This window comes from Triturus cristatus, chromosome 3_1, assembly GCF_964204655.1.
Source record: "Triturus cristatus chromosome 3_1, aTriCri1.1, whole genome shotgun sequence".
Taxonomy (NCBI): domain Eukaryota; kingdom Metazoa; phylum Chordata; class Amphibia; order Caudata; family Salamandridae; genus Triturus; species Triturus cristatus.
Window position 1 is genome coordinate 672,511,884 of NC_140583.1, and position 24,247 is coordinate 672,536,130.

The window sequence follows — 24,247 nt, forward strand, 5'->3', positions numbered from 1 at the left end:
CTTTGTAAAGATGGCAACATCTCAAAATAAATGATGCAAGTTTGCACACTAGAAGTTTCATAGCCATAGTCTTGGCTACCTCAGCAAAAACTCCCCCTCCTACCTAAAAATCTAATACAAACGTCATTTCTAAAATGCAAGCTCAGATGTTGATATTGTTCGGATCTTTTTGTGTTCTTATATATAAAACAATGTGATTCAATAAAACGCTTTGGTTGGCTTATTCTATCTTTTGCACGCAACATACAATGAGTAAGGCTCACAAGTGTTTGCTAGTTTTACGCAAGTACACAATGGAGGAGAATCATACCACTTACCTAATGTTTTCATGTATTTTCTCCTCCGCGTTCTGCTGTGGTGGTGGCCCTGCTAGACCGGTGAAAGATCGCAAACTGAGATTGTCTCTGAAGAAAACAAGGGTCTAATGTGGACTCTACTCAAGCAGCTTCGGCCAGGCATGGACCTGTCCCGAGTGGTTCTTCCCACGTTCATCCTGGAGCCAAGGTCCTTTCTCAACAAGTTGTCTGATTACTACTACCACGCTGACCTCCTTTCCCAGTAAGTAACTCTCCAGTGAAATGACCCTGTATTGTTGCCAAGCTTCTATGCCTATTACTCGTGTCTCTGTATGTGTTGTTTTTGTTCTCGGACACCAGCAACTTGGTCTAGCAGTTGAAGTCTGTACTTTTTCTTGGGTGGGGCCAAGTGACCGAAAGACAAAGGGACCGAAATGTGACCTACTAAGCTCAGCAAAAGTACTTTATGAATAAATGGTTTACAAACGTTTGGCCCTCTAACGTATTGTCGAAGAGTATCTAATATGATGGAATGGAATGCTAGCCAGAGGAATCCCCAGAGGCTAACAGTTGTTAACTCACTTCCAGGCATCATTGTGCCATTGACTCCCTGTGTAATAATGTGTAGTTGATTTTCTGGGAGATTAAAGATAATCATTATTTGTTTCCCTGCACTGCATTTTCATTCCTATCGATTCCGACTTCACAGAAGCTGATTTTGATATTGGTATTTCCAGTGGTGTAGTGTACGTCATTTCCTACTTTGTCTGCTGAGAGAGCAGTACAAGTATTTCGCCTGTGATAAGGATGGGAAACACATTTCAATCCATGCATTTGAGTTTGGCACACATCTGACTAGACAGACACTCTGACACTGTTCCCCATCCAGATATGTTCACCCCTTTTAAAACCCTGATACACTCATAGCAATGTAATGTAAAAATAGAGAGTACATACCGGGTGGTGAACAATATTCACATCCATTAGGGAACATGAAAAATGTCATTGCAGCAGATCTATAAACGCACTTAGACCTGTCAATTCATACAGTACCAGCGTGTACCACGCAATATCTGCTCCTCAGGATGTTTTTCAGGTCTGGCCTTTGCCAAACTTTGGTTTTTTGAACAATTCATAGATACAAGATACACAAGTATATACATACATCAAGAGGCTTTCAGTTATCAGCGTACCTCATGCAACAGTGGGTCAACCATCCACTTAAGCCTTAGGTTTTTCTCATAGTGAATGATGGCATTTTAACTCTGCACATGTGCATATTCCCCTGCAAAATAACACACTGGTGAGCTAATGACTTCTTTTATTTATTTTAATTAGTTTGGTTTACTACTTTTAGGTCTTGTCTAGGCAACACACGTACTGTCTCTTCAAGACCTTTTTTTTCTAACAGTAGGCTTAGAGCTCTCCCTTTGCTTATCATTGGCTGGATTCTTTGTCATTCTTATTTGCTTGCTTCCTATTGATCAGCTGACATTGACTTCCTTCCTCTTCTTTTGTTTATTCCTCTTCTGGAGCATTGACACATTTCCTGTGTCCTTTTAACTGCTGTTTTATTTAGGCACTACTTTTATCTTTGTGTTTAAGCACTCTACGAGAGTGTGTGTTTTTCCACCCTCTGTCTGCTGTCCCCAAACCTTCTCCCGTTGCCCTTCTGCTTGCTCCCAGCGCCTCCCTCCCATTCTTCTCCTCTACTTGCCACTACCCTTAGTTGTCCAGCTGCCTCCCCGCTCTCTCCCTCCTACCCTCAGTTATCCTTCTGCTGCCATCACGCTCTCCCTCGCACTCTACGTTGGTCTGCTTGCCCCCAGCAGCTCCCCCTCCCTCAGTTGTCCCTGTGCTTGCTCTCAGCCCCTCTCTTAATTCCTCCGTTGTCTGTGTGCTTCTGCTTAGTCCCAGTCCCTCCCTCTCTCCTCGGTCCATGTTGCCCCCTCACATCGTGTTACCCCACTTGGACCTCAAAATTAAAAAGCGCAAGGCCCAGCCAGCGATGGCCATATCAAAGTACTTTTTCCACTATACCCTCCTTTGTCCATATTGTCCCCACCATACACCCTCTCTCCAACTTTTTTTTTTAAGTGCTATGACGCAGCCAGCGCTGGTCATGTCAAAGTATTTTATTGTAACTTTAAGCCATGCTGCATAGCGGGCATGCTGCTAACTTGGCGAAAAAGGATTAACAAAGACAATGGCTATCGTGAGAGTTATTGGATGTGCCAATGCTTGTTTTTTGTGTCGATACCAGGGATTTGAAGCCGCAGATGCTCCCCTAACAGTGGAAATGAAAGTGATGTCTTTTTTTCTCCAACCTTGAAAACACATGGACTAAAGCAATGCAGCAATCTGCTGGGGCTCCAAAGGTCTGAAAGAGCCGTTTTCACCCACATGCAGAGATTCGGCAAACAGAGATTCAAGATGTTGATGGGCATTTTGGGAATATATTCACTGATACATAATGATGTCTAGTTGAAATGTTTGCACTTGCTGGAAGTGCCCTATTTTTAAAATATTATGGATTATGTACATTACAGTAAAGGTGGGGGAATAAGAGGGCTCATTTATTTCATACACTGCTTGCCATTGGCTTCTTGGATACTGTACGCACTGAGCCTGCCCAGGTTTGTAAAAAAAAAGCCCCAATTTGTAATGTGGCACACAGTAAAAGCGCAGTGCGGAACCCTAGAGGGGATTGGGATGAAGTACAACCTGAACAACAGCTGTAATAAAAACACACCCGCCAGAGATTTGTCTTATTACTGTAAAAAAAGGACCTTTGCTGATTTTACGCCGAACTACCTTTCTTCAAAAACGTTATGGTTTTTTTCGAATTTGTGGATTTTACCAAAAATAAAACACTACAATCTTGAATCTGTAGCGCCTAACACGTCTCCAGCACCAAGGAGCTTTTTTTAACATTAGAGATGTGTAGATGATAATAGGCACAAGTGGATAAACCGAAGCATAACATGCATACCTAACCGTATTTTCACACGCTAGGCAGATGGAGAGCAAAGCAGGATGCTGGGAGGTCATTCTATATTATTGTTTCTTTTGCAGCATGCTCAGGACGAGGCTTCTTCGTGCCGTGTAGTTCTTTCATGCTCACACGAGGCTTCTGAATAGGGCACCGTTTTTGTTGACCTCTGCACCGGTGTTTTAGCCCCATCGGGTGCGAGACTTTTGCTTTGTGGGCTACTTCAGGCAGATTTATATTTGCCTCCTGCGCTGCCATATTTTTGTTCAAGCGTGAAAAGGGCTACGATTTTCTGTTTCCTGGATAAACAGCATTGACCTGAGCTGTGTGGGATTCACTATAATAATGTCTTTCCAGCATGACTCTCCCTTGTTTTTTCATTAGTAGTCTTCTTAAACCTTGAAGTGTCATCATCAACAAACTTTATTTCAGCCCAAAGAGCCATCAAAATGCATAATAATACATCAGGTTGAAAGCAATATAGTGTACCGACATTAAAAAATAAATATGTGCAAAATATAATAGCAATTGAAAATGTCAAGTTAAGATAAGCCTAAATAAAGTGTGGTGAGATGCCCCAAGGTTTTGAGAAACCCCAAACTCCCTCCCAGCTGGCCTACAATCCCACGTCCCGTCCACGTATCTGCACCGAAGACATTCTCTTACAATTCCAACACTGGCTCAATACACACAGCCATGGCCTTAACTTTACTGTCAACAGCAGTAATCATAAGATAGCCTTTCTGGATCTATATATCATTGGCCACAATGGTGGACTCTACACCACCCTGTACCGTAAACCCACCGATAAAAATACTTTACTTTCATACAGCAGCCACCATCCCAGGGCCGTCCGCGACTCACTCCCATATTCTCAGTTTCTCCGCTTACGGCGCAACTGCTTTCTCAAAAAAGACTACTTCTCGGAGGCTAATACCCTTTCCAAGAAACTCATTAGCAGAGGCTATCCACACAAACTTGTCAAAATAGCACTGAAGAGAGCATGGTATTGCCCTAGGGAGACCTTACTCAGCCCTAAAACTAAAGAAATTGACGAAAAAATAGTGTGTGTCACCACATTTTCACCTGTATCCAATACAGTGAGGAAAAGCATCTTGAAACATTGACCTACCCTTAATGCTGACAACCTGAAGCTAGAACGCCCTCTTTTTGCCTTCAAAAAAAGCAAAAGTATCAAAGACCATCTGGTCAGGGCTTCTCTCCCAGACACTAAAACGGTAGCTACCATTAGGACACTTTGGAATCTTCCGCCTCTAGTTGGTCATTTTAAATGCGCCGCATGTAGTTTTTGCAGTTTCACCACAGACACTAAAAAATTTGTGTATGCTAATATTGACGTCACTCTTTGTCACTTTTCCAATTGTAACACTTCCAACGTTATATATGCTATCATGTGTCCTTGTAACTTGATCTATGTGGGACAGACTACACAGAAGATACGTATCCGGATCTGCCAACACAGAAGTAGGATCCGCTGCAAAACTGCCAATGCCCCACTTGTCGAACACTTCTCTGCCATGAACCACACTGAAAATGACTTAAGGTGGCAAGTCATTAGCGTGATCCAACAACCTGCTAGAAATACTAACATTGCTGCTATTTTGAACAAAGAAGAACTCAAGTGGATAATCCGTACTGACAGCCTGCACACAGGGCTGAACCGCCTGGAGGATCGGTCTAACTTGCTCTAACCATCCCATGCGGACTCTTGTTTAACCTGTCTTGCTCTATGGTTTTTGTGTAACCATGTACTGCCGTTCCATTTTTTCTCCCTCTCTCATCCCCTTATTGTCGCCTCCCCCTGCCCTTCCCACCCTTGCCCTACATTTTTCAACTGATTACCCTTATGCTTTTTCCTTAATTTTAACTCTATCTTCACCCTCTTACTCCCCACCTTCTATCCCCTCACTGACTCTTTTCCTCTCCTCCCATTATTCCCCCCATTTATCTCATTCTTTCAACTCTCTTCCCCTCTCCCCCCACCCCCCTACTTTTGGTTCTTTAGCCCCCCTACCCCTGATGGGGGCTCCAATTCGCCCTTCTGGTAATTTTTCCCCATCTCCTTCCCCTTTTCTCCCTCCGTCAGCCTGCATTCGCTTGGGCTTCGTTGCTCCCCTCCCTCTTCCCCATGCCATCATGGCCGGACCCGAATTTGTCACCTTTTCTATTTCTACCCGCCCCTTAATGGCCCGTCTTTCCCTTACCCATCTCATCCACTCTCCCTCGAGAGCCCGTATCATGTAACCTGCCCCGCCTTGAGCTCCCGGACGTCCCAAGCACATCGAAGGCTCCAGCCCCTTTACCGCCGACCTTGGGTTATCAGACCACGGCATACACTGCGCTGATTTTCCCGCTCCGGTACTCTTCTCTGCTCATTCCGGCAACCTGTGTCCTACCAGGTAAGAGACAGTATGGTTTTTTCCCCTTCCAGTGCCCCTTCTTCCCACAGCTGCCTCGAGACTATCTCCGTGTCTTCTTTTATCTTTCCAGCACCTGTGAGCTTGTCTCCTCTGCCGCCCCGCGATCCAGACTCGGACCGCTACCTAATTCTTTCGCATTGGCGCTTTGGCATCCACAAAGGTGCGGACCCCGGACGCCCCTCCTCCGCCTCATTCGTGCGTGCGCCGCAGCACCCGAGGCTCCTCGGCCATTCTTTCCTTCAACTTGTGGCCATCCAGTAAGTCCTACTCTGCGCCAGACGGGTTCCACTTGCCTTCTTACACTTGAGCCCTCTGGCCCTCGTTCTGCAAACGCTCTACCTTAGCTACTACGCCTGCCTCCCAGCCCCTTTTCCTCTCTCAATCTTGTCTCTATTATTCTCTCCCCCTCCTTACCAGCTTTTATCTTTTGGCATCTGCCATACACAGCCCTTCTTTCACCCTTTCTATTGTCTCCACCACAGCTCCCCTTGGTCGCTTTCCCTGCTCCCTCCTCCCCCACCCCCCTCTTTTACTCCCTCTTCCATTTTCTCGACTGACCTCCCTCCCCCATCCACAACCACCCTGGTTTTTCACTCGGTACTTACCCAATTTACCTCCATATATCATTAATTCTCTCTATATTTTCGCTTCATCCAGCACCTACTGTGAACCTAATTCTTTCCCCTTTCCCCCCCCGCCCTGGTTTACCCACCCTCCTCCCTTCCCTTCCCTCCTTTTTATTTTTCCCCACCTACCCAGGCCAACTCCCAGGCATCCTTACCACCGCCTTGTCCTGAAGAGATCCGACTATCCGTATGGGGATCGAAACGTCGTCGACCTACGTCTCTAAACTCAAAACCTTACTGTACATTTGTTTTCTGAGTATGAGATGTTGATTTGACTTTACGTATCTGCATTGGTTATTCTAAAGTCACTTTTTAAGTCACCAGCCAGGGATAAGGAAATCGGCTGATTTCCCTTCTAACCTCCTCATGGCTAGCTCACTCATTTTGTTATTTATCACGTTTTTTTACAAAATCAACATAAAAACTTTCTTTCATCACATGCATTGTTCATTCTCTTGAATTCCAATTCCTTATTGTAGTAATTGTGATATTTATTTTTGACTCCTTTTGAATGGGACCACTGTTCCTTGAACATAACTGTCTACCCCTGGTCCCGTCCGACCTCAGGGTTTCCTTGTTGCTTTTTTGGGCCTACAATCCCAAGCAAACGTCCATTTTTATTTTTACGATTAAGATCACAAACCTTGCACTTAGTTAAAAAAAGAAAAAGAAAGGCACATGGACACCCTCTCACCAAGCTGATGTCACAGATGATAAAAAACCTCTAGCAATAGCCTAAAATAAGCTCTTGCAGGGCCCACTATGGCATCCAGGCAACTAAGGTTGTAGTCTGGGTGGAAAGTTCCTTCGAAGGGTTCACTGATAGAATATCGATGACATAAATATAGATGTTCAAAATATCGAGAAAAAAATATGGACTGCAAAAATATCGAATCCCATAATTAAACAGGTAAGTACACAAATATCGATGTAAAAAATATCAATTAATTTTTTTTTATATATAATGAAATAATATATATTAAAGATGTTAAATATTAATATTAATTTTTAACAAAAGAAATTACATTTAATATACATTTTAACAAAATATAACAAATAAACTTAATTAAAAAAAATAAACACACAAACATAATAATTTATACATATATTTACTTTAAAATAATTAATACATTATTAACTTTAATTTGTTTTAAAACTTTAATATTAAACATATATATGTCAATAATTTAAAATACAAAAAAAATCATTCTATGAGAAATGAAAACATTAAACTATTAAAAAATATTGAAACTCAAATTTCCCAATACAATCAGTGCAACAGTAGGGAAAGTGTTGGATAGCAAAATAAATACATTTACTATTCCAACTCCAGTGAGTGCAACAGTAGGGAAAGTGTTAGATAGCGGAGGGGAAAAAATTACTATTCCCACTCCAGTGAGAGTAACAGTAGGGAAAGTGTTGGATAGCGGAGGGGAAAAATTACTATTCCCACTCCCAAGAATGGAACAGTACAGAAAGTGTTGGATAGCGGAGGTGTAAAAATTACTATTCCCACTCCAAAGAGTGCAACAGTTGTGCAAGTGTTGGATAGCGGAGGGGAAAAATACTATTCCCACTCCAAACAGTAGGGAAAATGTTGGATAGCTGAGGAGTAATAATTACTATTCCCACTCCAGTGAGGGCAACAGTAGGGAACGTATTGGATAGCAAAGGGAAAAAAATGACCATGCCCACTCCAAAAATTGCAAGAAATTGGGAAAGTGTTGGATAGCGGAGGGGTAAAAATTACTATTCCCACTCCACTGACTGCAACAGTAGAATAACTGTTGGATAGCAGAGGGGGTAAAAATGTTATTCCCACTCCAGTAAATGCAACAGTAGGGAAAGTGTTGGATAGCGGAGAGGTAAAAATTACTATTCCCACTCCAGTGAGTGCAACAGTAGAGAAAGTGTTGGATAGCTGAGGGATAAACATTGCTATTCCCACTCCAGTGAGTGCAACCATAGAGAAAGTGTTGGATAGCGAAGGCATAAAAATTACTATTCCAACTCCAGTGAGTGCAACAGTAGGAAAGTGTTGGATAGCTGAGATGTAAAAATTACTACTCCCACTCCAATGAGTGCAACAATAGGGAAAGCGCTGGATAGCAGAGAAGGTAAAAATAACTATTCCCACTCCAGTGAGTGCAACATTGGAGAAAGAGTTGGATAGCGAATTACTATTCACGCTCAAACAGTTAAAAAAACAATTAAAAACATTAAATATTATTAAAAAAATTATAAAATTAAATGAACAATATTTAGAAATGCAAAATCAAATAAATATCTTTATTTAAAAAAACTTATTTTAAACTAGAGAATATGTACAAATAAATTAATTATACATAATTGTATTTATTATATTTCCTACCGTATAACACCACACCAATAACAAAACACTACAACAATTTTAATTATATTTTCCCCAAAAATTAACATAAATAATAATCAATTAAAAAATATTATTAATAAAAAACTAATGGATATTAATTGACTACACACACTTTAACACTATGATATCCACCATACACCCCTAAATTAAAATCTAAAATAGTAAAAAAACAATTAAAACTTATTTATAAATTAAAAACTATTACTATTAATAACTAATTATACAGTAATTGAAATGTATTTAATACTCACCCTTTACCCCTTTACAAGTAAGAACAACAGGCAAAAAAATAAAGAATTACCCAAAATACATATCAAATAATTAACATTGATTAACAAATATATATATTGTATATTAATTAATTAAATACAAAAAACCTCCAACCCTTAACAACTATAAACACCACAACACACACCTAAAATTAATTACACAAGTACCATAATTAATTACCAATTCATTAATTTAAATTAATTAACAACCAATTATTAATTCATTATTACTAAATTACTTTACACATTTAACACTAACATCTCAATTAAATAAATGAAAATAATCAATAAATTTAATATAATTAAATTACTTCCCACCCTATTCCCCTATAAACCCACAACCCGCCAAAGAACTAAAAACGCAAAATTCTAATTATTTTTATGAATAGCTACTAAAAATGTAACACATATATTAAAAATACAAACAATTCTTATACAAAAAAAACATACAACACATACATATAAAATATATACTAAAATATATAACATTAATAAACAAACGATAGTTTTAACAACTATATTTTTGTAAAGGATATTAAACACTTCGATATTTTTAAAATCAATAGTACTTACCTTAAGTCGATATTCTTGACCACGATATTCTTGCTGTCAATATTTCTGACCCACAATATTTGCAACTCGATATTTGTGATTTGATATTCTGTCTCTGCACCCCTTCGAAGCACTAGGTTTCATTAGTGTGATAAAGTGCGCAGTGCATAGAAAGAATTAGAATTAAAGCTTGAGCCAATGTGGATTTTAGCCATGCTAGTGGGAATTTGCCCCAACAGCTTTTTGCCTGATATGACATATTCAACATAAAAAGTTGGAGACTGAATATACAACACTAGGCCTAGTGTCAGTCTTGCAGATCCTCAAGGCTAAATGTCAATTTATCTAAATGGAGAAAAAGACAAAGAGGGTCTATCCAACGTGAACCCTATTTTCCGTAAGCAGTGCAGAAAAATAATACATCTTCATCATTTTGAACACTTTGGCAACCCATAGGGTATAAGTTAGTGGGTAGTGCAAGGTTTTTACTCCATGTAGCAGTAAAAGCGGCCAATGAGAGTGTTCCAAGCCTAAATTTAAAGAATGAGGATCTCTCCAGAGGTGCTCCTACATAAGCCATGTAATCCTCAAAGCGGGACTCACACTTGAAAGACAGATAATGGTCAGACAGACTGCCCAAGAGAACGGCCGAAAACCTATTGCAAAAAACAACATTCCAATAACTTATTTTAGCAATTTTCCAGGCATTTTTGGCCATAGAAGCTAGATTCTGCCAGTTTTCGGACGGACCAAGTTTGATCAGCCAAGTTTTATATGGTATAACCAGGGTATTGAAAGTGGCAGGCGGTTATCAACAATCTCCCAGACATAATAGCTATATGGGGCAACTTCTCTGTCAAACAGAGTTTTGTCCAGTATAGAATAGGTTTCAAACAAGCTACATCAGAGAGATATCTGAGGTTTAGGTTGAAACTCAGGAGAAGTGATTGAGTACTTTTAGGTAATCTCAAAAGGGATTTGAAAAAAGAGTTTTTGCCTGTGTCTAATAATTCGAGGTTACAGTAACCCCACAGTCCAGCACCATATAGTGCTGCCCCACAAGCTTGAGGCTTATAAATTTCTACCACTGGGGAAATTGGATATGAAGCAGCCTTGTTGACAACTCTTAGTATAAGACCGGGTCTAAGATTTGGGGTTAATACACTTTTTCCAATCTGGGCCAGCCATTTATGGGAATCACTCAATCTAACATCCAGGTAATAAAATTTGTCTGCTCTTTCTTTTTTTGTGCAAAAAACAGACAAGACACCTTGGTCCCTGCCATTTTGGGTAAATCGTTTTGACAATTTGCTAGGTAAGGGATGCACCTATCGATGAAAAGTAAAAATGGAGTCAGAGCCAGTAGACACCCCTGCCCATGTTGCTTGCCCCAACCCTTCTTCCTCCGTCCATGGTTGTCTCTGTTGCTTGTCCCTCTCTCCCACTATTCCACGCTCCCTCTTTTATCCGGGCTGCACCTCACCCGACATAACAAGCATTGACAATGCCAATAGGTCTCAGCAATCCGAGAGCTATAGGCATTGCCAATGTTAATGCATTTGTGTACAGGGCTGAGGCTGGTTTTATTGATATACGAGTTCCCAGTCGAAGAATGGTCAGTAGCTGGTATTGGCCATTATGTCACCACTGTGCCTCACATAGGGGTCGATTAGGATGGCGGGCAGATCTCCCCCACCGGGCCGGCGGTGCTCATCGCCGGCCTGGCGGTGGAGATCCACCCGCCATATGTCCCTGGTTCACCTCCCGCCATATTAGTATGGGAAGACCGTCTTCCGCTTTTCCGCAGGTCGAAATATCGACCGGGCGGAAAAGGGACTCAATATGGTGGCGGTGTCTGCAAGACACCGCCATCCATATTACTATGGGGCTTTTCTCATGCCTTTCCATGGCGGAGACTCCGCCATGGAAAGGCATGTGGTAAATGCTTCGGGCCCATTGTGAGCCCCCAGGGGGTTGGGAGGGGTGGGGGGCTGCACTTGGGGGGTACCTATGGTACCCCCCAGCATTGGCATGGACAAGGGGTGGGGGGACGGGTCAAGCTGTGGATTGGGAGGGGATTGGGCGACGGACAAGAAAAAAACGGAACGCATAGCAATGTGATGAGATAAGAAGGCCTGTTTAGAGAATCGCTCTGAGAAAATGTAAACACGAGCACTTGTTAAAAGTACTGTTAACCGGAGAGTGAAGTAGTCCTGAAAACATTTCCTAAAATAGCCGCTATGTTTGGATATTAGTAATTGGTCCCTGCTCTCAGGGTGGGCTAAACACAGAAAGACAAATGAGGATAAAGAATAGAAGACCAATGATAGAGCCAGGAAATGGAAAGGTTATGGACGGGCTGAAGCCCACAAACTCAATAAAACATGTATTTTTCGAGACCGCGCATATACTGTCTAGAGCCGAGTCCTAAAAATGAAAAGTGGTATGAATTGAACATTGCTGGATGTATCATAGCAGTTTTTTCCCACCCTGCCCTACCTCCACCAGCAATAAAAAAAATGTGCTATGAGGCATCCTGCGCTGGTGGTATCATAGCGCATTTATTTAAACTTCCTGTCATGCTGCTGTACAACTTAGCTAAAACAGTAACAAAACCAATACCTCGCATAGGCGAACCTATTGACTTTGCCTTTGCCAATGTATTTGTATTTTGGTATGAGGCCCGGCAACTCCTAACACACATGCTACTGACTGCTCGCTTCAGATCACATTCCTTTATCACCTAGATAGCAAGCGGCAGCTGTGTCTTCACAGAGATGGTATTGCTGCAAACACTTTCAAGCAAGTAGACAAATGGGTTGGTGCTTCACTCTTGCCCTGGAAATACTAGATGTTGTCATTAAATGTTCCAGCTGTCTCTTCACATATTGTTGTGACCATTCTTTAGCAATTACCAGATACAGTGAAGTGGTTATTCTTCTGACATGGAGGTGTTGGCTTGTTATTGCATGCTGGAATTCCAGGAGAGGAGTTTCATATTACTGAGCTGTTGTTTTGTATTACTTAAAAACGTTTTTCATTTTGAAATCATTTTGTTTCTTGGGATAATTGTACTCTGCCTTTGGAGGCGCCTAACTTTCACACCCACAGCTGTAGAGCCCGCTCCCCTCTTATTTTGTTGGTGAACAAAAACTCACTGTTTTCCCCTGTGTTGATTGATCTGTGTTTGCTGCAGAAGCTTATAGCTCCCATGTGATAAAGGCAACAAGAGGCCTATGTGTATGTATGTATAACTCTGAAATGCAAATGCTGATGCCTAGGCCATGAGAGGCTGACGCATGACATATACATACATATATATATATATATTTGCATTCTAGACTCCACAGAAAGGTGACTGCTGGAAACTCTCTTTTACATGCCTCTAGCCACCACCCTGTACACCTGATCCACAGTATTCCCTTTGGGGAGATGCTGCGTATCAGAAGAGTGTGCACCATTGACTCAGACTGTTTGAAGGCACAGTCTGAATGCCGAGCTAGATTTCTTAGACGGGGGTATACCACGAAAATGATAGACACAGCCATATCTAAAGCCAACAATCAGGGCAAAACACAGGCATTGGCCATTAAATGACCTAGTGTTTCTATCACTGAACCAGGGACTTCGGAACCACCTAGATTAATCCTAACATATAGTCAACAACAACATACTAAAAGAAGGATTGTCACTAGGAATTGGGCGTTGGTCAAAAGTGACTTGGTCCTGGGGGACACACTTTGTCGGTCACCCAATTTGACCTTCAGAAAGGCACACTCTATGAGGGATTCCCTGGTTAAAAGCAGCCCTGAGCTGATTGACAACACTACGTGGCTATCATAACACTACGTGGCTATCATCTAGCAAAGGCTTTATCAAATGTGCTAGTTGTAAAGCATGTAAGCATGGGGTGAACAAATCTGAGTATACTACTCCATGGAAAAATAGGATCACCAAAATTGATTAAAAAAACTCACCTGTAAAACAGAGTTTGTCATTTATGTGCTTGAGTGCCCATGTGGATTACGCTACGTAGGCAGTACAAGATTGCAGGCGCATAAAAGAATCTTGCAACATATCCGGGCTATTAATCATGGTGATCCTGCATATCCAGTAGCGCGCCACTTTGATGAAATACATGCTAGGAGATCTAGTGAATTACAATATTTCCTAATTGACTCAGTTCCTCCCCTAAGGAGAGGTGGGAACCGCGATTCCCTGTTAAGAAAACTGGAAACGAAATATATAATTGAGTTGGATAGCAAGATCCCAAATGGATTGAATTCCAGTGAGGATTTTTTTACTCACCTATGATTTTTCAAATATTTGATATTCAATCCTCCTATCTGCAAACATTTAAATCATTAGCTCTCTCTCTTTTTTAACCTATGAAATTATAAGATTTTCTCTTTTTATACACACATGTTTTCTATTTATAGCACAATTTTGCACAATAGGTTTTTTACACCATTGAGGATGACACCGGGCGGATAGCAAACTTAGGGTGCTCTCAGTACTCGCCAAGTGCAACAACCCATTGGGGTAGTTAAGAATAACTGCATAGTAAGTTTACTCATGTGTCAAAAAGGTTTATACAAAGATGGTTTTAACCCATTTTAAAATGTGTATTAGGATTTTTAAAAAATGTGAGTGTTTATATAACCCTGTTTTAATCCTGCTTAACCTTATATGACTTTCAATGAGTATATGTATTTATATATTTATATATTTATATATTTATTGATCATGAGTGTCTGGTATTTAGACCACAAACTTGCGTTATTTTGCACATAGTGTTACTTTGCACATGGAGTTGTATCAAATTGGAAATTTACAATTTGTATTGGAATAACTGAAAGGGAAGTACGCAGCATTATGCTGATATGTTTTCAGTGTCTATGATTCTGACACGGAAGTGTTTGCTTGTCCTTTCCCGCGTATTGTCACTTTAAATGGTGGAGTAAGAATCATGTGGTGTATCATGTGACCAAGGCTCCTAGAGAGCTGAAACGCGTAATGGCGGCGGTGCAGGGCACGAAATAAAATTTCGAAGCACTGAATCTGGGTTCGCCTCGTCTTTCCTGAATATACGGATTGTGGGACGAGTATTGGAGATATATATATATATATATATATATATCCAAGAAAGAAGTGACTCAAACAGATAGATTCACCAAAGAACAAAAATATATTTCCACTACAACGTTTCAGCTTCCGCCTTCCTCAGGTAGTACAAGATGGTTTGCTCTGTGGCTGCACAGATGACAGCTGAATTTTCAAAAAGCATCATGAGTGAAGATTCCATTTGGAATGTGGAATCAATGCAGTCCAGAGAGCTCTTGAGATATATATATATATATATATATATATATATATATATATATATATATATATATATATATATATATATATATATATATATGAGCACATTCATGATAGGGTCCTACATCTCATGCTAGCTCTGCACACATATCTATATATATATATATCTATATATATCTATATATATCTATATTCACTTAAAAAACCATAGGTTTCACACATGTTATAGTTAGGTGGACATTTCACTCGTAAAAAACCAATGAAATTCCCCTGTTATAGTTAGTTCAGATAACTATAACTCACGCGCCCGCAATCCACTGCTCATGACGTCACATATTACATCACTCATGACATGGTCAGTGGCATCACTCATGACATCACTGATGACATCATCCTTGTGATAGAGTGGCGGTCGCGCGAGTTATAGTTATCTGAACTAACTATAACGGGGGAATTTCATTGGTTTTTTACGAGGTTTTTCACCCTGCGCGCACCTTGCGCGCACCCCGCGATTTAAAGGCTAGGGTGTCAGGAACTCTCTACCCTGCCCCCTTTTCACGTTCGCTACCTCTCTTTTTCAGTGTCGCACCCAAAACAAACAAAATGGCGGACAACACTTCCTGATTTCGACCGATTCGAATGTTGACTGACATGTAACCACCAATCTGAATTACGCTCGCGCACGGCACGGTGCGCGCATGGTGCGCGCACGGTGCGCGCACGGTGCGCGCATATAGATATTTATGTACTTTTAACTGCAATTTTGTCAGGAACTACTGTACAGATTGACTCCATATATGCAAAAGGCACATGCCTGACCTGAGGACTACCTCTCTGCCAAATTTCAAGTAATTCTGTTCAGCCGTTCGGGCTGTACCTTCGACTAAAGGTCCTATGGAAAATAACATGGGGAAAACGCGTTTTGGGTCCCCCCTTTTTTCTCGGCCCCGGCTTGACGAATGACCCCGAGACTTTCAGGGTAGGAGCTGAGTGGAGCTCCCCATTAGTTTTGAAAATTTCACGAGGATTCATCAACCGGCGCCAAAATTATTCAAAATAGAATTTTCAGATTTCCTATGGAAACACGGTCCTAACTATAACTATCCACTGGCGACCGCCAGTAGATAATATATATATATATATATACACACACATATATATACATATGAGCACATTCATGATAGGGTCCTACATCTCATGCATATATCAGTGGCGGCTCGACGAGGGAGTGCTGTGGTGGGGTGGGGGAGGGCAGGGTGAGGGGGTAGCGGACTCGGACATACCACGGACAGACCTCAGAGTAAACCTTACTCTGAGTTCTGTCCGTCGTTTGTCCGAGTCCACTGCCCCTTCCCCGTCCGCCGCACCGCCTCGCAGCACTCCCCCGGTGAGCCGCCACTGATATATATATGTGTGTGTGTGTTTTTGTGTGTGTGTGTGTGTGTGTGTGTGTGTGTGTGTGTGTGTGCGCAGATCTATCATGAGATGTTCGGAGAAAGAAAGCAGTGTATTCCTCTTAGTTTCCGAGCTGTGCTGTCTGCAACACAAACTCCATTTAAGTGAATGCACTTCAGAACGTGCTTTCACATAAAAAGGGGCACATAGCTGGGCCAAGTGTAAGCGCAGGTTCAATGTGTGTCCCCTGGTAGTGATGTCTGTGTAAAAGCTAAATAAAAACATGCACAACCTGTGCACAACAAATCATGCTGTTTTGCCCTGAGTTAGAAGACAGTGACCGTTGTTAAACTGAGTCATAGAAGCGCCTCCTATTTACGGGCCCCTCCATCCCTAAATTCTCATTCTTAGGAGGACTGGGGTGCCAGCCATAATATCTTAGAACTGCGAACAATATGCAGTACAAGAGAAGATAGTGCCGCGCACATGTCATAGCTACATACTAAGCTAAGCTATCTGCTTAGATGGATGTGGCCACAAACTAGTGTGTAGCTAGGAAATGTCTGGGTGAGAATCTCGTGACTTGCAACCAAACACAGGAATTTGGCACAGCTAAATACCTAAGACAATTTCATAAAAAAAAAAAACGAAAAGATCTGGGTTTAATTTGCTAACACTAACATGCACAAATGTTGCTTGCATGTGTTAGGCCGTGTAATGTTTTTTTTTTTTAGCCCCGAGATACAGTCACAAGCAAGTTTCATTTTGACGCAAGCAACGCCATCAATAGTGGACAACATAATTCAAGATGCAGCATAAATGAGGGCACAGGGTGGATGCTCTCCCGGCAACTCTAGTGGGAACGATCTGTAGCACAGAACAATCACAAGAGACATATTGCAGTACTACTTACTGGTATGAGTATTCTGCATATCAGATGTAGGTACATTTATAACCTAAACTATTGCAGGGCACAGATCTATGAAACTAAGGTGGCTTGCTATCACTTTCATAGCAAGAGTTTCCTGACCACAAATCTTTGCTTGAAGCTCATCTCGCTACATGCTAATGTATTCACCACAGTATTCTTATAAAGGTGCGGGAGAGATCCTAATGCACTCCAATGTACAGTTCTGTAAGTACTGTGCATTTTGCTGTTTGTTAAGGCACTCTGTGTATCAAGCTTGCTTGGCTACTGACCTTGTATGTTATCTGCTAAGAGAGTTCAGGAAGCTTGCACTGCTTCAGACTTCATGTACATGTTCTTAATGTGATAGACAATGCAACAACAAACAAGCATTTACAATGCAACGGTCTAGGCATTGTTAAAGTTAGAGCTATTGGCATTGCTCATGACATTATTCTATAGCTATCATTTCAGGGCCCGTTTTTAGGATGCCGGCGTCTCCGCACCCCGCTGGCTCGAAGAGCTTGAAAAAAATAAAAGCGACATAATACAGATTGGAGACACAAACACACACACAAACACCGCCCCCCCCCCAAACACTCCCTCCCCCAAGACCTCTGATTCAGGAACAAAACCGAAGTATCTGCCACTGAAAGGGGAAGGTTTTGTGTGTTGCAACCGGAAGAACCGTGTGTCAAGCAGGGCCCTTTCTAGGAGGCACAGGCCCGTGTGGCACAGAGAGGGAGGAAAGAGATAAATAAAGCAGAAGGAGGCAAAGAAATGCATGGTGAAGAGAGTAAGGGGATGAGTGGCGAGAACGGGGAGATAAAAGAAAGACTGGGGGGGCAACAGAGAGGAAAAAAGGGAGTGGGAAGAGAAAGGGGAATAAAGAGAGGGCAAGGACGGAGAAAAATAACCAAAGAGGGTGAGAGAGACAAGAGGGCAGATCACGATTGTAGAGGCAGGGCAGTGAGGACAGAAATGAAGAGAGATACTGCACGCAGCAGGGAGTGCCACCTTCTAAGCAAGCAGTCTCAGCTAAGACAATATAGTTGTCTCCCCGTACGCAATGACCAGGCCTTCACCCTCCACTCCAACGCAACCACCTCCCCCACGGAGTCTGAAATGCACTCGGGCCCTTACCACTCACCCTAGGTCCAGCCCACTCTGCGGAGCTCGGATAAGGGACCCTGGGCAGAGGGGTCTTCCTGCAAGTGTCCTGTGCCCGGTGAAACAAGCCCCCCCACCCCGCCCGGGCCAGGGCGGGTTTCTGCCGTCCTGCACTCATCTGCCAAATCTAAAAAAAAAACACAGGACAGGCCTCAGGGCCCTCTCAAGACACGGGCCGGGGTGTGGGCGAAGTCTGCAAGAATGTGTCCAATTCAAGCCAGCCTGGCGTGGTTTAAGCGGTACGCCTCCTCTTGGCGCTATTCAAGCGCCCCGTCCGTTAAAGCGCATGAATGAAATCTGACTTTTTCGGAAGACCCTCGAGACCCGTCTGTTTCTACACCGGTATACATACTCTTGTTATACATTTCACCGTTAACCGTTTCCGGGGCCAAGAGGCGCATGAGAGGCTTACGCGGTGCTTTACAACAAGGCCACGACGTTGATTACTCGTTAGCAGATATGCCAAGAAGTAAAGACACGAGGGAAGGAAATGACTGAAATGTGTAGCCAAACCAGCCAGCTCCCTGAAGACCCTAGATTGGTTGCAACATTATATTTGTTTTAACACTTCCAGTAGGCCCCTGAGTGTGCGAGCAGGGAGGTTTTGTTAATTAGATACCCTCACCCCAATTCCCATGCAATCCACGCCTCCAAAAAGTAGGAAAAATGTACATCGGCAAGCAAGGGTGGTGAGAGCGTCATTTAACTCTTTACAGGCAAAATAATATTTATACTTAAGCAGGGCGGCCTTTCATCATTGTAAGTTCCAGGCACCGCTTCTGAGAGCAGCAGAGGGCACTGGGCACGACACATTCCAAACACTGTCCTTACTTTAGGAACAGCCCATTTTAGACCATAAACTCCACATGCTGCTGCTGCCGCCTTTGTAAATCCTCTCAGCCCCTGTGGAGGGAAACAAAACGCAGACACAGGCCGCCACAATGGAGGACGTTTGCTATATACTAAAAACATTCGTAAAACAGCAACTCCCCCCAAAAAAGCTGACAAAACAGGCTATAGGGGCTCCGTGTAGAGGGAAGGTGGCTTGTTGCACCGGAGTGGAGAGAGGCCCCCTTCCTCCCTCCCGGGGCTTGCAGAAGTGGATACAGAGCAGGAGAGTCTATTAGCAGAGCCCGCAGCGGGGGAGTCCCTGTGATGTCCGAGCAAGGGAAAGTGACACGGAGTCTGTTTACAAGCCGAGGGCACCGGAAGACACCACCGCCTTTCTCCGAGGTCAAGCAGAAATGCCTCGGAGAAACGCAGCGGCGTTTTCGGATTCGGGGGCGTGTTTTTCTTTCTCTCCTCTTGCCATTGGCTGGAATGTTTACATTCCGGAGGAGAGAAAGAATCGAAAAAACACGCCCCCGAATCCAAAAAAGACAGGGCTTGTTTGGAGAGACAAAGCTCTTCTCCAATGGCTGACCAGCATTTAAGAGGCCAGCCAATGGAGAAGAGGGAAGAAGAGGGGCGGGCTCAAGCCCCTCTTCTGAAAACATTAAATCTCGGAGCGAGACTGCGCAAGCGCAGCCTTCGCAGCCGAGACCTAAAAAGGCAGTGGACCATCAAAGAGACAGCACCCACACCGTTATAGTCCCTGTTAGAAATGGGGGTCTCTAGTTGGCAGAGGTAGGTACCTTTGTTCAAATAGGGACTTTTGCTTCTAGTCAGGGTAAAGGGGATACACTCCTAAAATAACCCCTGCTCACCCCCTTGGTAGCTTGGCACAAGCAGACAGGCATCTCAGAGGCAGTGTGTCAAGCATTTGTGAACACATACAGTAATACAATGAAAACACTACAAATGAACACCACACCAGTTTAGAAAAATAGCAAATCTTTATCTAAACCAAAACAAGACCAAACGACAAGAATCCAACATACAGTATTAAAAATAAGGCTTTCAAATGGTAGAAATAATTCAGTTCAATGCAAGTTGTAAATGCGACACTTTTCTCAAAAGTACCTAAGATGTGGCACTCAAAACAAACAAAATAGCTGCAGGGAAGGTGATGCGTCGGTTCCTTACACTCAGGGAAGGTGATGGGTTGATTCCTTGCTCCGGCGGAGATGATGCGTCGGTTCCTTACTGCAGCACAGGGGAGTTGATGAGTCGGTTACTTACCAGAGAGGAGGTGATGCGTCGGTTTCTTACTGCATGGGGAGGTGATGCATCGGTTTCTTACTGCGTCCACCAATGATGCGACAGTCTTGGCGCCTTGATTCGATGCGTCAATCTGGTACAATGCGTGGTTTCATGCAGGCGCACAGCAGGCTTGCGTTGGGATCAGTGCGGTGATCTCAGACTTCGGAGATCATTGCACCCGATGCGTCGTGCGGTGATTTCTCGAGCCCCGGCAGGCACTGCGACGGTTTCTTGGCGATGGGTCAGAAAACAGGTGCAGATGCGACACACTTCTTTGATGTTGCATCAATTTTCCAGATCCCAGCGACAAACTGTCTCTAGAGGTCCTAAACAGCAACAGGCTCCTCTATGCAGGTTTGAATTCCCACCAAGGAAATTCAGGGAAGCTGGTGGTGAAGTCTTTGTGTCCCTGAGACTTCTGAACAGGAGGCAAGCTCAGTTTCAAACCCTTGGAGATGTTTTGTTCAAGCGGGTGAGAAGCAAACAGAAAAGTCCTTTTCCTCCTTTCCTTGGCAGCAAGCAGCCACTGCAAGCCAACCTCAGAAAGCAAACAGCACAGGGTCAGTATTCCTCCTCACTTATCCTGCTCTTCTCCTTGGCAAAGGTTCCTCTTGATTTCCCTCTTTTTATACCCCAAAATCCTTTGTTCTCTGAAGGCAGAGATTGTCTGTACCCAGCAAAACCCAGTTCTGTGGGGCACTTTGCAAGTGCACAACAACCTCCATTGTCAGTGTGAGCCCTGGCTCTAAACACACCACAGGGGGGTGGAGCCGTCATTGTGGAAGACAGTCACAGCCCTATTCAGGTGAAGGTGCTACTCCTCCCACCTCTCCAAATGCAGTCCGGACCTATTCACCCCAGTCCTGACTCATCAAACTTCTGGAGCCGCTGCACCTCTCCAGCCCCTGTCATCCGAAAGACAGACATGTAATACACAAACCTAGCAGAGGCACACTGGATAGTTAGGCAAGAAAATACCTACTTTCTAAAAGTGTTTTTTTGAAACACAGAATGTAAAAATCACCCCCACTAAAAGATTCACTTTAACATTCTGAGTTCAGGCATACTAAACTTTACTTTTTCATCTTGTTATTTGGGTCAGTTGGTTTATAAGATGTTGTAAACAAACTCCCCATTCTGTCCTATGAGAACAGATAGCATTACAAAGTGAAAAACGAAATTGGCAGTATTTCACTATCAGGACATGCCACGCACAGCAACTGTAGTAGGGTCACATCACTCTAGGAGCAGCTCCCTGTGGTCAATATGTCCTACCTTTCACATACAATGCACCCTGCCCACAGAGGTACCTTGGACCTACCTTAGGGGTGACTAATATGTAGAAAAGGAAAGGTTTAGGGCCTGGTAAGTGTGTGCACTTGCCATTTCGACATGGCAATCCCAGACTGTGCACAGGCTCTGCAATGGCAGGCCTGAGTCACATTTTACAAGCTGCTTCTGTGAGTGGCACATTCAGTGCTGCAAGCCCACCAACAGCATTCGATTTAGAGGCCCGGGGCACACATAGTGCACTGTACTAGGGTCTGACAAGTATCTCAAATCAGCCAATCATGGAATCACTAATCCATAACAATAATTCACAAAGGGAGTACTTGCACTTTGGCACTGAACAGCAGTGGCAGAGTGCCCAAAGCATCTAAACCAGCAAACATGGAGTCCAACACACAGCAAAACACAGTAGGTAAAGGCAAAAAATGGAAGGGAGACCCACGCCAATGGTGCCGGTCTAACAGCCCTGAATTTCAAAGATATGTCAATATTTCATGTCATGTGTGCACAGCCTTGTATGCACCTTCTGCCCAAAAAGGTGCTCTCCTCCCTCTGGGGAAATAGATTCAAAACATAAAGACCAGGGGTGCACCACATATAAGCAAACAATAAATGCAGATGCTGTTAGGAAGCAAGTAGTAATAACTCCTGCACAATGCAGTAAGAATCTTATTTTATTTATGCTTCTTATAATTGTTCTAACAATGGACTTTTTCAGGCAAAAAATATATTTTCAGGTATGGGGGAATCCAGTCATGGGAAAATATCAATAACAGTGTTCTTGAAAAGATGTACCGTGCCAAAGTACACCATCTATTGGGAAATATTTTCAAATGTGTATGTTAGCCAGTGGAGATGAGGAATCCCATGCATGTGTGAATCACACACATTCGTATTCCATGAATATGTTGTAAGCAGCACCAAAACACCCTGTACAAGGCACTTGAGTCCTAGCCATCAGATTTCCCCCAGGTAGTATCTCCGGTACCACATGTGATAAAACGAACTTTACTACCTACTGGAAATCTGACTGCACTGCAAAAGTGCTTAAACATCTGCTCCATCTTCTGAGTGTAAGGAAAGCTTGCATTAGTTATGCTTGCATATGCTTTTTATGTGTGTGGCAGAATCTTGCAACATTGATCTATTTTACAAGATAACAGCAAAAAATGAAGCTTACCAATCACACAAGTGCAAGCAGTAAAAGAACCACCTACAAAAGGAGGCAGCAGGGAAAATATGTTTTGGTGTCCCTGGCTGCACAGATCATTACTGGCTGGACAGCTGTTATTAAACACAAATACTGGAGTTAGTACTCGAGATCTGCATACTGGAGTTAGTACTCGAGATCTGCAGCTCAAACCAGATTTTAACAAGCACTGGCAATGACAACAGGCATTTTACTTGGTCTCAAAGTATTTGACTTTGCCAGTGCCCATTCCTTTCCATGTATTTCCTTTGCCATGAAGCATAACAGAAATCAATCTAAAATGGCTACCTGTGTGTCTGCACTCATTTGGATGTATGTGCATACCATGGCAGCCATCTTATAATGCTTGTTGATTTATATGATGAGTGTACCGTTCCAAGATAGCTAACATGGGGTTTTCTTGGGATGCTCAATTAAAGATAAACCATAGCAAATGAAACAAGTATTGGTAAGGCCAGGCCTGTTGACTTTGCCAATGCTTGTTTTTATGGGAGGGAAAGAAGTAGAATATATATATATATATATATATATATATATATATATATATATATATATATATATCCAATTGCCGCTGGTGCATAAGGAAGACGATGGGCGTCAACGTTCCAAAATTACAAGCAGACACGGACCTTCGTTGCAGTGCGTATTTATTTCGCGGGGTTTGCCGTCATAACGTTTCGGCTCAGCAGAGCCTTGATCACATGACAACGTGTGTTTTAAACAAGATCCAATAAATAGCCGGCACATAAAGTTCAAAGTGCAAGTTTGTAAACATGTGACCTCTGGAATTGTAGACATAGTAAAAACACTACTCCACTTTCATGGTAAAATGCAAAATACATTATAGCCTAATCCATACATTTGTAAGAATTAAACCGTCTGGTTGTGCAAATTGCGCTGTTATTTAGATTTAAGACAATAAATAAATAAATAAATAAGTCAATAAAAACAGACCATCTATTTGCAATATAACTGCTTCCCTTCCTGGTTTAAATAGAATTCATGGCTTAAATGCCAGTTATAAAAACAAATGCTGTAGCCCTAGAGCGAATTGTTGGACTCTATGCAAATTATAGGTGGATAGTGCAAAAATAGTGGCTTAAATGCCTGTAGCACCCGACATCCATACATTTTAGATACATATTACTCTTAAGGGTAAACAACCGGGGGACATAAATATAATCATTGCCTAAAATCATATGTAGTGGTAGTCGGTCTTAGATACAAATGGTCTATTGCAAAT

At 42.6% G+C, this 24,247-nt stretch overlaps 1 protein-coding gene across 7 annotated transcripts in view; it reads left to right on the forward strand.

The window, feature by feature from the left end:
* OSBPL5 (oxysterol binding protein like 5) overlaps positions 1-24,247 on the forward strand; it is a 1,218,591-nt gene that overhangs the window by 1,014,982 nt on the left and 179,362 nt on the right. For all 7 annotated transcript variants that reach the window (XM_085644727.1, XM_085644725.1, XM_085644728.1 and 4 more), the window contains one exon: positions 374-558. In XM_085644727.1, coding sequence (XP_085500853.1) covers positions 374-558 — 185 coding nt within the window. The remainder of the gene's footprint in view (positions 1-373; positions 559-24,247) is intronic.